Source organism: Kogia breviceps, chromosome 12 (assembly GCF_026419965.1).
Source record: "Kogia breviceps isolate mKogBre1 chromosome 12, mKogBre1 haplotype 1, whole genome shotgun sequence".
In the NCBI taxonomy this organism is placed as follows: domain Eukaryota; kingdom Metazoa; phylum Chordata; class Mammalia; order Artiodactyla; family Physeteridae; genus Kogia; species Kogia breviceps.
Genome location: NC_081321.1, coordinates 96,247,823 through 96,264,408, shown reverse-complemented (window position 1 = coordinate 96,264,408; position 16,586 = coordinate 96,247,823). Strand labels below are relative to the sequence as shown.

The 16,586-nt window shown below is 46.7% G+C and overlaps 1 protein-coding gene across 1 annotated transcript in view; it reads right to left on the bottom strand.

Annotated features, from left to right (window-relative positions):
- Nucleotides 1–16,586, bottom strand: part of SREBF2 (sterol regulatory element binding transcription factor 2) — a 56,707-nt gene that overhangs the window by 32,588 nt on the left and 7,533 nt on the right. The window contains exon 2 of the mRNA XM_059081044.2: nt 678–1,109. Within this exon, the coding sequence (XP_058937027.1) occupies nt 678–1,109 (432 nt within the window). The remainder of the gene's footprint in view (nt 1–677; nt 1,110–16,586) is intronic.

Sequence of the window (16,586 nt, the reverse complement as noted above, 5' to 3'; positions counted from 1 at the left end):
TTTTGCCTTGTGGCCTCCCCCCAGCCTCTAAACCCTTGAAGCCCATTGAAGACCTGTCAGATCCTGTGAAACCAGTAGAGCAATATTAATCCCACCCAGGGGTCCCCACAGGCTCAGAGAGCAACCTGATGAAAAGGTGCCGGGACACAGCACAACACAGAAAGTCACTCATGCAGTCAGCACACACCGAGGGCCTACTGTGGGGCCTGCCACTCGGAGACACGGCACCTATGTTAAAATAGTACCCCGATGTTAAAAGGTGTACTCTTCTCTGCAGCGGATGCTCAGGAGATGTCTCCTGGATGAATGGTTCTCAACCTGCAGGTGCTGAGATCTTCCTGGTGCCTGGCTGAGTTTCAAGACTGGTTTTATTCACGCCCCCACCTCTAGTTACCAGGACGGCCCTGTGGTTACTGTCTGTGCCCGCTGGAGTCTTTGACCGCGCATCCCTGAAACAGCCACAGTAGACACTAAGGTATTTGAGGAGACCGAATGTGCTCCTGCACCACTATGCTTACGGCCAGCTCCTGAAACCTCGTTCACACGGGGCCAGGCTGATAGGCTGTGTCACCCCCAGAGAGGACAGAACTATTTACAGTCAGCCTCGGAAGGGTCTGCAAACTGGCACAAAAACTTCTGAACCAACCAATCGCTATCACATGTGAGTTCGGAGTCACCTTGAAAGCTGGTAGCTGCATTCTGGTATATCAAAGGCTGCTGGATGATCCTCGTCTGGGGAGCGGTGCTGAATGTCGGGGTGATCATTACTGTCTGCTGCTGCAGCTGAGCTGGAGGCTGGGGCTGGGGCTGGGGGCGGGGCTGAAGAACGGGAGTTGCCCTTGGCGGAGGGGGAACCGCGGTGGGGGGAGCCTTGACTTGTAGGGCTGGAGCCTGGGGGGAGGGAGCCGAGGGCGAGAAGGAAGGTAACGGGACCTGGCTGAAGGACCGCTGCACCGAGGGGTCCCCGGCTCCGGCTCCGCCACCGCCGCTGCCGCCATTGCTGCTGGCGCTGTTGCCACTTGCACCGCCGCCAGGGAAGGAGCTGCACAGCTGCTCTGAGAACAAGTCAGGGAACTCTCCCACTTGATTGCTGACGAACTGCAGCATCTCTGTGAGCAAACGGAAAGGAGTAATTCTACTGCCAACCAAAATATCTATTAACTTTCAAATTTGCTTAAGAAACCTAGACATGAAAATCCAATAGCTTTCCCAAGACACTGCAGAGATCGGTCGCCTCTCTCTCGTGGGGAATCAACTGGGCCAAGACGGCCCACCAAGGGAGAGTGGGACAGGACTTCACTTGGTTGATGTTCTTCTCCCTCCTCACCACCTCCAGGCTTGTTCGACCCACTTTCCTCATTGTCTGTACCGGGCCTAATAGGAGCTAGGGTGACTGCTCCTCTTGGAGGGACGGCGGGTCGCATTTTATGGTTGGGGCAGGGGAGTCGCTGTCCTGAGTCTTTGGAGCTCAGTAGCCTTGCGCTGTGAGGCCACCTCCAGTCTCAGCACTGCTCCCCATGGCAGGGGAGTCCCCAGACCCCAACTCTCCTCACCACAGGCAGGCTCTGGGCCTTCTCTCCAAGATGGGCATATCCCTGGGCATGGTACCCTCAGGAACACTCGGGGATGATGAAGTTGATGGCCTCCAAGTCATGGAACTTTAGAGGTGGAATGGATGGAAGGATCATACACGAAGTCCAGGCCAGGGAAATAACTCAGCCAAGGTCACACAGCTCATCAGGGCACAGCAAGGATTAGAACCAGTTCTCTGCCTCCCAGCTTCGCCTTCTTCGACTGCACCCCAGCGCCTTCACTGTCAGAAGGTCAGGGCAGAACAGCTGGGCCCTGGACCCCTCTGGCAGTGCCCCTTTCCTCTGGGCAGGGAGCCTGTGGAGCCAAGGGGATGTGTCCGCTGGAGACCATGCCGCCTTCTACTGACAGATGATGCTCCAAGTATCCGGGACCCCTAAACTCCCAGCCCAGAGGGCCTCTTCCCCTGCTTCATCCTCCCAATGGTTTACCCAGATCGAACTTAATCCACGACTAACAACTCATCTCTCATGACTCCTTCCTCCCCACAGGGCTGCTCTCCATTAGCAGTCTGGGGCCTCAACTTTGACCCAGGTATGTTCGGATCTACAGTTCTCTCCCCTGTCCACATTCTCTCCCCTTTCCTCTCCAACACATTCCCAAAAAGCTACTGCTTGTTCCGAAACTCTGGAACCCTCCTCTCAAAACCCTCAAGGCTGCAGGATGCTCTCATTTGGTCACCAAAAAGAAAAAAACAAACAAAAACAAAACACAAACAAAAGCCCCCAAACACTGTCTCCATTCATTCGTCAAACCTCCACCAGCAAGTCCCTCCCAGGTTTCTAGCAGTGTGTGTGTGTGTGTGTGTGTGTGAGAGAGAGAGAGAGAGAGAGAGAGAGAGAGAGAGAGAGAGAGAGAGAGAGAGAGAGAGAGAGAGGAAGCTGGCCTATAAAGAGTCTTATGTGAGGCAAGCAGAAAGCTACCAGTGGTTTCTAGCGTGACCTCCACACAGGATAACTGGAGCTTAGCAGTTCAGCACGTTCAGTGTTCAGTCAGTGCAACCTGCTGGCAAAACCGCGTCTCACAAGATTAAATGACTACACAGTGGCGTTATTTACCAACACCTTGACACTCTGCTCTGTCCCCATGCAGCCTGTCGTCTGTGGGAGGGAGAAATGGGCAGAATGCCACAGATATTGTAACCTGTAGCAACAAATTCCAATTCCTTGTACATGACTAAACCAGGCAATACCCTCAAACTCAGCACAAAATTTAAACACAACACAACTTGGTGCTGACATATTCCAAGCACAACACAGCATTATAAAATGCTTGAAGAAATGAAGAGAAACCGAATAATTCGTTGAGCTTTCCAGGCCTCCCATACAACCCTGACTCCGGGGAATCAACACAGAGGACTGCTTTGTGCGCCAAAAGAGCATCACTCCCTGGCTGATTGTTCTAAGCCATGGAAAGCTAAGGAGGGCAAAAGAGGCCAGAGGGTAGATGGGCACGGCACAGGCTTTGGCACTAGGAGGGTCTCAAAGGGCCCATATAATCAGCTGTGTGAACGTGGGCAAGTCACTTCTTTCTACACCCCCGTTTCCTTACAGGAGAGGCCGCCACAAGAAGACTCACTTGGCTTCTTTGTGGTGAGGATTAATAAGAAAATTGATGCAAAGTGCTTGGTGGGGGCAGACCCTCACAAAGGTCCCTATCAGTGGTGCTTCTGAAGCCCCACTAAACAGGCACTCGGCTCCACTTACCCTGTCGAGTGCTCTCTAGAACCTTTTGCCGGGGAGACACGGGCTGGCTGGTGAAGTCATGTACAGAGGTCACAAAGCTTAGTTCACAAAGCAGGTTAAGGGTGTGTAGGCAGATGGAATGCGACTGCTTAAACTTAAAAAAAATCCTTTTCGAACCACACGGGGAGCTCCAGGGAACTATCTCCAGCCAGGCAGATGGGCACGGGGCTGAGGGGCACAGAGGAGCCGTTAAGACTGAGCATTTGAAGGAAGAAGTAATGAAGAGGTTCTTTGAGCCACTGCTGCAGCAGGCACGCTGGGCCTCCCGGGGACCCGTCTGGCCTGCGGTGACAGAGAAGGGGAGGCCCCGGTAACTGGAAAGAGGCCCACCCAGGCGCAGATCTGCTCTGTACCTGGGGGCTACACCTCGGGAGCTCCCCACGTCTCCTGGCTCTTCCCTGCTCCCATTTCAATCATTCGTGTGCTATGGACACACAGGCTCTCGTGTCCGCAGAGAGCCATGAAACCTAGAGAAGGAGGCCTGGGAGAAGGCAGTTTTTATGGAGGTTTGAAAAGGAAGTTTGGCTAGACGTGGAAGGCCAGACAACGCGCCTCCTCGGAGCTGGGTCGGCCGCCCGGGCCTGCAAACCCCAGCTCACCTCGAGAGGGCGCTCCTGTCAGCCACCCTCCCCCACCAAGCCACACTCCTGTGTTTAGCTGCTTCATAAACTAAGATTTAAGTTGCTTGATAAAGTAGGCTGGGCCCCAAGGAACTATATCTGGGTTTTGATCATGTAACCAAAATTAGAGGCTCCGGCTGTCCTGTGCCTGAGAGTCTCAGGCTTCATCCAAGGAGACCCCAAGTTCACTTGTACTTTACAGAGCTCGTGACCTAGAGGTAACATAAGCCACTGTGTCTGGCTCAGTCTAGCGGCATCTACCTCAGAATGAGGTAACTCGAAATCTTGTCAGATTAATTCTGGTCAAGAATAAAGAATCGGAAGCCCCAAATGGGGTAACGTTGTCTCCAAACTGCAGTCAGTCAAAAATTCTTTCAATGGGTATTTGTTACCTAGCCCTGTTAGGTGCTAGAAGAACTACTTTTACAGAAGTCATTTATTCTTATATTTTGAATTTATTATGGATCTTGTGTTAGACAACATTTTAAAATAATTTTCTTTTTTAAGCCATAAAAGTAACATTCGCTACCAAAAAATTTAGAAAAACATTAAATGAAAAAATAAAATATAAAAATCATCCAGCAGGGCTTCCCTGGTGGCGCAGTGGTTGAGAATCTGCCTGCCAATGCAGGGGACACAGGTTCGAGCCCTGGTCTGGGAAGATCCCACCTGCCGCAGAGCAACTGAGCCTGTGCGCCCCAACTACTGAAGCCCGCGCTCTAGAGCCCGTGAGCCACAACTACGGAAGCCCGTGCGCCTAGAGCCCGTGCTCTGCAACAAGAGGAGCCACCGCAATGACAAGCCTGCACACCGCAACAAGGAGTAGCCCCCACCCACTGCAACTAGAGAAAGCCCACGTGCAGGAACGAAGACCCAATGCAGCCAAAAAAAAAAAAAATCACCTAGCAATTCCACCACCTTGAGACATCTACCACCAATGTTTTGATGTGTATCCTTCCAGACTTCTTCCTATACAAGGCTTGCTTGCAAACACAAGTGTGCACATGCGTGGGATGGTTTTACAAAAATGGGATCACGCTGAAGATGCTATTTTGTCCCTGTTCCCTTTGGGAACAATACATTGTATTGTATTATATTAATGCACCAGACTTTAACCACTTAGTGATGATGGATGAGTGCTTTCATCTTTTCAGCATTATTAACAACTCTGACAAAAATCTTTGAACAAGCATCTTTTCCCAATTAATCTGATTATTTTCTTAGGATAAATTTCTAGAAATTAGATGGCTGGGTCAAATGACAGGTATATATACTTTGGAAAGGTTACAACAATCTATACACTTGCCAGTGTTTCCCCACATTTAATGGGTTGGCCAAAAAGTTCAAGTTTTTCTGTAATGTCTTATGGAAAAACTCGAACGAACTTCTTGGCCAACCCAATATTTCTGTCCATTTGATAGTGGGAAAAAACAACATCTAATTGTTCTAATTTACATGAATGCATATTAAATGAGGTCAAACATCACCCACCCCCATTTTATTGGCCATTTGTACTCCTTTGTAAATTGCCTGCTCTTGACCTCTGTTCATTTTTCTACTGGTCTATTTGTCTCTTTTTAGTGATTTTAAAAACTTTCATATATTATGGATATTTGCTCGTTCTTATATATTTGCAAATATTTGCCCCACTTTGTTGGGGTTTTTTTTTGTTGTTTTGTTTTTTTTGCTCAGGAAAGAGAATGGCATAGTCACTGAGAGCTACCCTGGCCTAGTGCTGTAACCTGGGGCAAATTTTACCTCTCTGAGCCACAGTTTCCTCACCTATAAAATGTGGCTAACAATTATATCTAACTCATCACGTTGTTGAGAAATAATTCACATAGAATCTACAGCACGGTGCCTGGCACTTAGTATTAGCTAGTACGTGTTATACACAGTGGTTTCTGACAGTTTTATTTTTACTTTTTTGGGGGAAAATTCAGATTTGTTCCAATGCATCGGATATATTAGGGAATAATTTGGGCATAACATAAATTTTGTGTTTACTTATGCATGAAAGAAACACTAAAAAATGCAAAAAACCATACCCAAATGAAATGAGCCACACAGGAAAACAAAAAATGCACACACTTCAAATATCCACCAGCTGTCAGATCACGTGCATGCGTTATGAGCTATAATCCTCCACATCTGGGATCAGAAATTTCCATCCGACTTCAGAAAGCCTTCCTTCCATCACTTCACAATAACTTGCAAGCTATAACCTTCCAACACCCACTTCCACAAGCAAACCTCAGGTCTTTTTAAAGGTAGAGTGCTACATTTATTGTGGTAGTTATACATTTCTTAGCCACTTAACATCTGTAAAACTGTGCTGTTTAGGGGGTCCTATCTTATTATTTATTTTTACCGTTTAATTTTAATATTTTTATTGGGCTATAGTTGATTTACAATGTTAGTTTCAGATGTACAACACAGTGATTCAAAATCTTTATAGATTATACTCTATTTAAAGTTATTATGAAATATTGGCTATAGTCCCTGTGCTGTACAATAAATATATCCTTGTAGTTTATTTATTTTATACATGGTAGTTTGTACCTCCCTATCTTTTTTTTAGAATGCCTGCTTATTTTATCTCTCTCTTTTCTGGTCACCTATGAAGTTTTTGAGTGTTACGACCCTAACCCCACTTTCCCCATAAGCCCTGTGGTTTTTACTGTGTAATTTTGCACAGTGCGGTAATTTTTAGGAACGTGTATGTTGCATTACAGAAGAACAATTTCAATCCTGTGTAGTAAAATTACATGGTTTCTGATCCTCATCCCCGAAGATCGTAAGGATATTGACCTAAACTTTCTTCAGTTACTTTTTTGTTCATTTCATCTTTCACATTAGGTCTGCCCCACAAACCTAAGAACACAGAAGCCTGGTGTGTGATATGTGTGTAAGGCTGTTGGGAGTGAGATGGACAAGCAGTGGGGGAGAGGGAGGTAAACACAAAATCTAATACCCAGCAAGAATCCTTCTTGAGCAACAAGTATCCTGCTTTCAAGCTGATGATCCTGTCTCCCCTCCTAGGATGATTTTTTCTAATAATTAAAGAATCTTAAAATTTAAAAAAAGAAAAGAAAATGTAGACCCATATCAAGCCTGAGGGTCACTGGTAAGACAACTAACTTCATTTTCCCACCACTTTGCTGTTCGTGATCACCACTGCTTTCCCAGGACCTAAGATACCAGTTATCCCCATTCAAGTCACCCAGAAGGGGCAGTTAAGGAGCTGGGCTGTCAACCACACCCTTCAACCCAGAAGCCCTGAAATGCAAGCAATAACAGCACGAGCAGAGGGACAGTTACAGCAGGCAAACTGCTGCCTTAAAATTGTTCCACTCAAACACCAAGAGGCACATCCATTTGGTAAGAAGCTCAGAGCACAGGGACAGAATTGTGTACTTCAAGGGAATTCTGGGTCACCACGCTGGGGAAAGGGAGTCTGGAGGAGACACCGAATGACACAGGATGACAAACTAGTGACCTGGGTGGGCATCCTATATTTTAAGCGAGGGATGAGTGAACTATTTTTACTGGCAAAGAAACCACAAAGGGAAATTGGGTGGGGAGCTGGTGTTCTTAAGTGCTTGTGTTCCACAACACACACCAATGTGTCATATATTCCTTTGCACATATCAAGTATTACATAATAAAATAAAACATTTGTAAATTAAGAGAAAAAGAAAACACAAAGAGAAGCCAAGTTATTCTCAAACGGCCTCTGGTCTGCTCTGTCTGGCTCTCTCGCCACCTGCCCAGGCTGGGTATCAGGGGCAGCCCCAGAGGGCCCCAGCTCGGCTGGCCTGTCCTGGCTTCTCTGGTCCAACACAGGAGGAGACCCGAGCCAGCTCTTGAGTTTCAATCAAAAGGAGAGTGATCCTCGGCACTGCCTTCAATTGCTCTTTCTTCTTCTTTCCTCTGCCGTGAGTTCACTATGAATTCCTGGCAGGTCTCCTTCCGTAGTATCACAGTTATCTCTTTGCTCCACTTCCATACCCTGCCTTGATTTCAACCGCAGCCTTCAACCCAGTGACAATCGTCTTCTTTGAGTATCTTGTTGGTCCAACAGTCTTTCAAAGCTAATCAAACTTCTTGAACATGAGCTTCATAGCTTCCTACCAATTGCTCCCTCCTACTCCAGGGGATTTCACTTCCCACTCACCTTAGCTCATCATCCAGCCTGGAAAAATACCCACTCCCTTCCTTTTTGGCACATGCCTTTGGGGGGTGGGGGAGGGGTGCCTTACCCTTTCTGCTTGTTACAGCCCTCTTCCTTTTACTGCACAATTCCATTTCAAAATGACTTACAATTTCTTTCACCAAGGACTCTTTTCTACCTCAGATCCAGCCATCTTTTAGCTCTTGAACCCAACTGTGATTTCTGTTAAAAAAAAAAAGTCTAAAACTTGAAAATATGGGAAAATTTAAAAAGTACAGTTCTGGGCTCCCCTGGTGGCGCAGTGGTTAAGAATCCGCCTGCCAATGGAGGGGACACAGGTTCAAGCCCTGGTCCGGGAAGATCCCACATGCTGCAGAGCAACTACGCCCATGCACCACAACTACTGAGGCCCACGCGCCTAGAGCACGTGCTCCGCAACAAGAGAAGCCACTGCAATGAGAAGCCCGCGCACCACAACCAAGAGTAGCCCTCAGTCGCGGCAAAAAGAGGAAGCCCCAGCACAGCAATTAAGACCCAACACAGCCAAAAAAAAGAAAAAAAAAAAAAAAAAAAAAAAAAAAAGAAAGAAAAAAACAGTACAGTTCTCTTTAAAGTCATACCAGAGCATTGTCTAAACTCTGGTTTAGACAATGTTCTAAAGGTCATCTGATGCTCTACAGAAACATAAAGTTGTCTGACTTCCTATTTACTACTGATTAGGCACACATTCTGTAAAATTAGATGTTCTCATGTAAAAAATAAACAAGTTGCAAATGAATTCTCTCTGGTAAAAAAGATAACCTTGAAAGCTTTGTTTTTATCGCCCTGTAGGACGTTAACCAGATATGCATCTAAATTTGCAATCTTATTTCTCTCCAACTATGTAAATATCAGTTTCTTGCATTCCCCTTGAATCCAGCCTGGTCATCCTGCTGGTTTTCTCAATAATGTTAATAAATCTTTGGTATGTGCTGATGATATATTAGTATAAGAGTATGTTTTTAACCTTAAAAAATTTTATTTTGCCATATTACATACAGTAAGATATATTTTTTAATGCTCTTTTTAAAAATTTATTTATTTATTTATTTTTGGCTGCATTGGGTCTTCATTGCTGCACGCGGGCTTCCTCTAGTTGCGACAGCGTGGGCTACTCTTTGTTGCGGTGCATGGGCTTCTCATTGCGATGGCTTCTCTTGTTGCAGAGCACAGGCTCTAGGCAAGTGGGCTTCAGTAGTTGTGGCACGCAGGCTCAGTAGTTATGGCTCGTGGGCTCTAGAGCACAGGTTCAGTAGTTGTGGCCCACGGGCTTAGCTGCTCCGTGGCATGTGGGATCTTCCCGGAGCAGGGCTCGAACCCATGTCCCCTGCCTTGGCAGGCGGATTCTCAACCAGTGCGCCACCAGGGAAGCCTTTTAATGCTTTTCTTATATCTTGTGTTCTACAAGCACCTAGACAAAATCTTCCACTCCCCTGCACCTCTCCAGGCACTAAGCACTCTGATAGTTAAAAAAATTGGCATTAATTCACTGAGATGCCCTCAAATGCAACCTTCACGCAATCTATAAAAATGGCAAACATGCTTTCCGAACCAAAACTGGAAGGGACACCACCTCACACTGGGACAAGATATTTTTGAAATTTAGATTACCCTGGAAAATCTGGACAAATTTATGCAATTTCTGCAAAGCTTCCACTTTTGGTGAAGTAGGTGTGTAAATGCAAGAGGTTTTAAATGTGTTGAACACCTACTGTGTGCTGACCCACAGAGGTGATAAAACACCCCTTGGCCACAAGGAGTTTGTGAAAGTGACAAATCTGGTCTGTGGTGACAGTCACAGCAGACAAGGAGGACAGAGGGGATACGAGAAAATCACTGACTCCAGCAGGTCGCGCAGGTTCCTGAAGAAGCTGGACTGAAGGCGGATCAGGATGCAGGGTGAGTTCCAGGCCCAGGGCCTCCCATAAGCCAAGGCCGGAGGGCCTGAGCTGCGTGACGGGCAGCTGGAGTGCGCCAGGCCAGGCAGGTAGTCGGAACCAAACATGAAGGGATCTGCGGCTCATGGTAATGGACTTGGTCTTTCTCCTTTTTAAAGAAGGAAAGGTCACAGCGAGTTGTCCAACAATGCTCTAGGAAGGGGAGCCCTGCAGCTCAGCAGCTGCTCACTCTGGTTTGTACAGGGGCTGCTGACCTGTCCAGAGTCCCCAGACATCATGAGCTCATTCAGACTCATTCTGAACCAAAACTCAGGGCTAAATTCTGACTTGAGAGGAGAATATCAAAGTAGCTAAAACAAAAACTAGGATAACTTCATCAACTGAGGGAGAGACTCTTCTGAAAATCAATGAACAGTTCTGGTTATGTATGAAAACTGGGAAACAGGCCACCTGTCTCTTAGGGACTGTGTGAAGGAAGTGCGGCAAAGAATCATATTGAAGAAGAAAAGCAGGAGGTCAAAAAGGTAAACCAAGACTTAACTGGAAGACCAAACAGCATGGGGCTTCCCAAGTTTAAATTCAAAGAGAACCGGCTGTGGAATCAGCAGCACTGGGTTATGAATCTAGTAATGTAATTGTTGTGCTGCCTTTGGAAAATTTATTACTCTCTCTGAGACCGCTTCTTTACTTATCAATATGGGAATAATCCAAACTCCAATGGATGCATATTAATATACAGAAATATGTCCAGCATGTAATAAAACGTATTTGACTTTTTCAGTTTCTTTTTTATAATAACATTTGAAAAAGGGACATCTCCAGGTTAGACTCCAATTTAACCTCTGAATAAAAGCCAATGGTCACATTACTGATGTTTAAAAGCAAAAACAACTCAGTGACAAAGCTAATAAAACTTATTTTCTAATTAGAAATCAAATTTATAGTTCATGTTTTATTTAAATGCACAGAAGGTGGTTAAGACTAAAATTAAATTAATTTCATATTGATTCTATGTGAACAACATGATAATGGCTATCACTGATACCTACTTAGTACTTTACACAAACCCAGATGCTAGTAGTATTATTCTACTTTACAAGTGAGGAAAATAAGGTTCAGAGAAGTTAAACTACTTCCACAAGCCTCTCATGTAAGCTACAAAGGGGCTGAGCTGAGATCTGAATTTATATCTGTATTTAGGTTTGTCTCGGTCTCCCCTCTATGCACTCTGTTTTCTCCTACAAAACAAACATTTCTTGGATTTTACAACTTGGGAGAAAGATGCAAGACAGACCTGGAGTGACAGTAAAGTACAGGGAATCTGGGTGTGTGTGTGGAGGGGGGCACTTAATGTAATCCATCTCATTACTCTCAATAGTAAGTTCAATGTTAATGGAAGAAGATTCATCTTAGGGCAACACCCATGTAACTGACTCATGGGGGAGTAGAGGAGAGAGATTTTTGCCTGACTGCATGTTGCAAGCAAGTATACGTTCCTCCCAAATTATTAAATTATTCTCCAAATGAGACCTTCTGCCTTGACAAGATGCTCCTTTCTAGAACACCTCTCTTTCTTCAAATAAATAACAAATCAATAAAGACACATCCCTTAAGACATGCATTCAACACACATTAACTTAGCCTACCATGTGCCAGACACAAAACTGAACACCTTCAAGAGGCACATGTTCTGGCAAAGAAACCCTGTGTAAACACTTGCCAGGGCCAGCTCTTGAGTGTGGCGATGAAAAACGGCGCATGATGCATGAGGAACCTGTTGGGAGTATGTTGCTTAGGAAGCTCCTGTTGTTGATTTTTCCTGCGATTTACCTCATGTTTGTGTGTGAGTACGGGTGTATTTATAGACCAAGTTTAAAGGTGATTTCTTTTTCTTTACTAGGAAAGAACTTCATTGTCACCCAGTTGTAAGTCGTGCCACGTGGCATGCGGGATCTTAGTTCCCAGACTAGGGATTGAACCTGAGCCCTGTATTAGAAGGACGGAGTCTTAACCACTGGACCGCCGGGGAAGTCCCCAGTTGTTTCTGCTTCTAACACCTTGCTAGCAGTTCCACACATCGTGGTATACAATTCAAACCACCTTGTGATGTAGCTTCGAGCACTCTTTTAAATGAGCTACTCTATGCACAGCACTTAGAACAGTGCCTGGCACAGAAGTGCCTGAAAGTGGTGATGGTGGTGGGGCTTGTTACACAGGAAGAAACAAGTCCAAGTCCAAAGAGGGGGTACGAGGCAGGTGAGTCAGCGAGCGGCAGGCTGGGGCGGAAGCTTCCTCCACCCTCACCCAGGCCCGGTGCTCTTTTTGCAGGCACCCTGCTCCAGAAGTCGCCCCAACAAGCACATTGGGGGGCTTCCTCTCAGGAGTCCCTCCACCCCTGGGGCTGCCCTACCTCACAGCAACTGGGCTCTAGAATGTCCCCACCCATGCGACAGTCCCACCCTGTGTTCTGGCCAGAAACCCAGGCCTCCAGCCCTTACCCAACACCAAATTGAAAGCATCCGATTTGCTGACACTCCCCATTTGAAAGGCTGTCCGTCTTATTCCATTTACTACTTTGAAATGCTTGCTTTTAGAAAGCGGTCAAGAACAGACTTTGAGAACAACAATTAAGAAGAAAAAACTCAAGCCAATTACTAGCAGTAATAATAAAAATAGTACAGTAATTGTTCATGTTTCCTGAGCTCTTACCATGTGCCAGCAATTGTATTAAGCACTTCACACAGATTTCATCACTTAATCTCCACAACACTCTGAGATGGATGCCATCGTCACCTCCACTTGACACACAAGGAAGACGGGGCACAGAGAGCTTAAGTAACTTGTCTCGTGCCAGGCAGTCAGCAGGTGGCGGAGCCGGGATTTACAGTCAGGCTCTTAGCCACCACACTGGACAGATGCTTCGTTTCTATTTTTGCATAGATGTCACCAGACAGAGCCTGGCATCAGACAGATGCTCAGTAAGAGCCTCGCTCTCGAATGAGAACGAAGGCCCCCAGCTGGGGAAGGGAAGGAGCGTCATCCCGGGTGTCCTGTAGCTCCCAACGCTTCGTCTGCTTCCACCCGCATCGCACTGTCCTCTCTTTCACTCTCCTGGAACAAGAGACTAAAAGCTGGGCAACAGACAGAGAGTAAGACTCCAAGGAACGCTCCCGCACAATCCTGTTCGAAGGCCTGGAGCCGCACAATGCCGGGTGACCGAGGGTCCACAAGTCTGGCAAAAGCCACTTCTTCACCTGAACTGTCCTCCTGGGGGAAGAGTCTCCGGAGCTGGGGACCTCAACCGTTTCAGTCCTTAAAGCAACTCAGGCAAAAGTGAAAGACCCCCAACAACTCACCAATATACCCTTCCATTCACTACCACACCCCCAAATCTCCCTCAGACTAAGGACAAAAATAATACTTGCAAAGCAGGTTATTAAATCATACTACAAACAGCCACCCAGCACGCGCATACACTGTGCACTGCAGTGCCGGAGTGGGACCCAGCATAGAGGAAGGACTCCGAAGTGTTGTTTCCCTTCCCAACCCCCAACCTCACAGGGAAGACGGAGAAATCCCACCAACTCCACAAACGATGACAAGGGCGAGAACAGACAGGTGTCTCACAAAGAAAAGGCTGTCCGAGGGCAGAGAGAGGACTGACCCATCCTAGCAAGCAGTGAAAGCGGAGCCTAGAAGGGTGAAGAGACGTTCATGAGTTAGAGAGGGACACGTATTGCAGGCAAAGGAAACAGTCTGAGCAAAACCACAGCACCAGGAAATGTCCTGGAAGGAGATGCAGCGGACAGCACGTGGAACAGAGTGGAGAGGTGGAGCTGCTTTCACTTGAGTTGTGAAAGGCCTTAACGGCGCCATACGGCATGGCACAGAAAACATAGTGGACATCTGCAACTTTTGTTTTGTCTGTCATCCTTCGACCCAACCCTCCCATCAGCACCCTGATCTTCCTTTTGGAGAACGCCCACTGGGTGGTCTTGGTGGTAAGGCTTCCTGCCAGTCGGCTCTGATGCATGCATGATCCCACCAGGAACATGAGTCTTGCAGGAATGACCCCAGGAAGCAGAGACCAGGCAGAGATCACTGAGGCAGCATGGTCCTAAACAGGCTGCTCCAGGCTATCCTCAGCTGGACCCTGCTGCTGAGCTGCCCTTGGCTCCAGCCCATTTTCCAAGTCTGACTCTCCAGGTTTTCTGATCAGTCCGTGCACCATCCTTCCAATAAACTCCTTTTCTGTGTGAGCTAGCCAGAGGGAGCTTCTGCTGCTTATCACCAAGCCTCCTGACTGACACAGGACACACTGACGCAGGACAGGGACCCGATCAAAGCTGGGTTTGAGGAAGACAACAAACAACAGTCATCAAGAGTACAGCTGCAGACCCTCTGTTCTACACTGTACTATGGCCACGCTGAATCACATATGCCCAGAACACGCCAAATCATTCCCAACTTTGGTCCAGCTCTGTCAAAATGAACATCTTGCCTTTCCAAATTCTCCTTTCTAAAATGCCGTTCACTCACCCTTCACAACTCAGCTCAAATGCCAAAGTCTCTGTGAAGATGTTCCTACTTCCTTTCCTTAGTGCTCCAAAAACATGGAGCTTATTTCTCTGTTCTGGCCTCTTCTGCATTTTGCTTTGTATTCTGACTGGCTGCTTAGATGTCAGCTCTGTGAAAGTTGGTACTGTTTCGTTCATCTCTAACACCCCAGAGTCTAGTGACGTGCTGCGAATATAGTAGATACTCAACGCTGAACTGGAATGAGCACAATTTTTTAAATTAAATTAAAAAATTTTAAAACAACTTCTGACCAGAACAGGGGCTCCTAGACAGGCTTCCTGAGTCAGGGCATCTCCCACCTCATTCCCACAGGGAAGGGAAGAGTACAGGAGCCCATGTCAGAAGGCCCAAGTTCAACTCCTGACTTCACTTCATGAGCCCAGTAAACCTTGGGCAAATCATTTTATCTGTCTCTATGTCTTCATCTGCAAAATGGATACAAATGGATATAAAAATCAAGCGCCTCACAGCACCGTTAGGAAGACAAATGTATCAGAAGGACTTCTGTAAAGTGTAAGGCCTCGTAGGAATGTTCACACTTAGGAAGAAGCATTATTTCCACTTGTTGCTATGGGATGGTAAGGGCCTGAGCCAAGAAGACACCAGTTTAACAAGGCAGTTCCACATCTGGTTCAGCAGCCGGAGGAATTTCATCACTGTTCCAAGCCAGACCCTGAACCCAACAGACCAGATGCAGAAGCCAGATTATAAGGGACATTTAGACATGTATTCATTAGCAATTCCAAAGGCCTGAGAGATGCAGAAAGAGTTCTGTTGTCCAGTCTCCAAGCCCTTCAATGGTTTAGGATTCGTTTCTAAACAGAGGTTCCCCAGAGAGCCTTACTTTGAGGCCCCAGGCTCTGGGATCTGCCACTCTTTAAAAAATTCCATCATGTCAACAAAGTTTAACCCTTGAGGCTTGTGGTCCAGAAGTGGAACACTTTACCCTGTTCTGTGACTGCTCCTTTGTGTCCCACCCACCACCCCACGAAAGCCCTTTCAAAAGGAAAAGAACAAACATTCCAAAACTGTGTTCTAAAAAAGGGCCCTTGGTCCTAAGAGTCAACTTGCAAATTGTAGTTCCTCATTCATTCTCAGATAGAGTCAAAGAGAATGTTATTTTCTGCCCTCTTCCTTTTATGTGCTGTAGCTCACTCAAGTCTTACAACACCTGTGATGCAGACATCCCCACTCCCCACCCCACAGCAGAAACTAAGGCTTAGAGAAGTGCTGCAGGACCCAGGGGAAGTCACTTGAAGTGCCCAGCACAGGGCAGACCCTTCCTGATAAACACATGTGGTCTGAATGTGTACCTGAGCAGAGGATCCTGCGTCTCTCCAGCCTCAGCCCACCACTCCACCTTGTGTTCACAACTCTGAAGCCCGCTACATCAGATGGCAATTTGGCACGGAGTAGAGGGAAAGTACATGGGTTTTGGAGTTGGACTCGTGTGGACCGAGGTCACCATTTTATGACTTACTAGTTGTGATCTGGGTCTCAGTTTCTTCATCTGTAACACACCGTGGAATTGAAGAAAAAATTAAGAGTAGAAGACAATGTAGGTAAAGGGCCATACACACTGTGTGAGGATAGGGGCCTTGCTTACCCTGCTAGTGCTGTACCCAGAGCCCAGCACAAAACAGGCCCTCTGTAAGGGTCTTAACTGCAGGTTTAACCAGACACGGTGCTGGGCACGCAGTGGGCGCTGCCTACAGTGTGATTTCAAAACCTGATGAAGGATGGAAAAGTAGCGGTGACTGCAGAGACAGTCAGTAATTAATAAAGAATGAGACAGTCACCTTCACCTAGAGAACTGATGCACCTCAGGATAAATGACAATACACCTGTAGGATCAAGATGAAACGGTCCCATATTCGTTATTGAATAGTGTGTGTCTGTAAGAAGAATCACACAATGGAAAACAGCAATCACAAGTCAATTT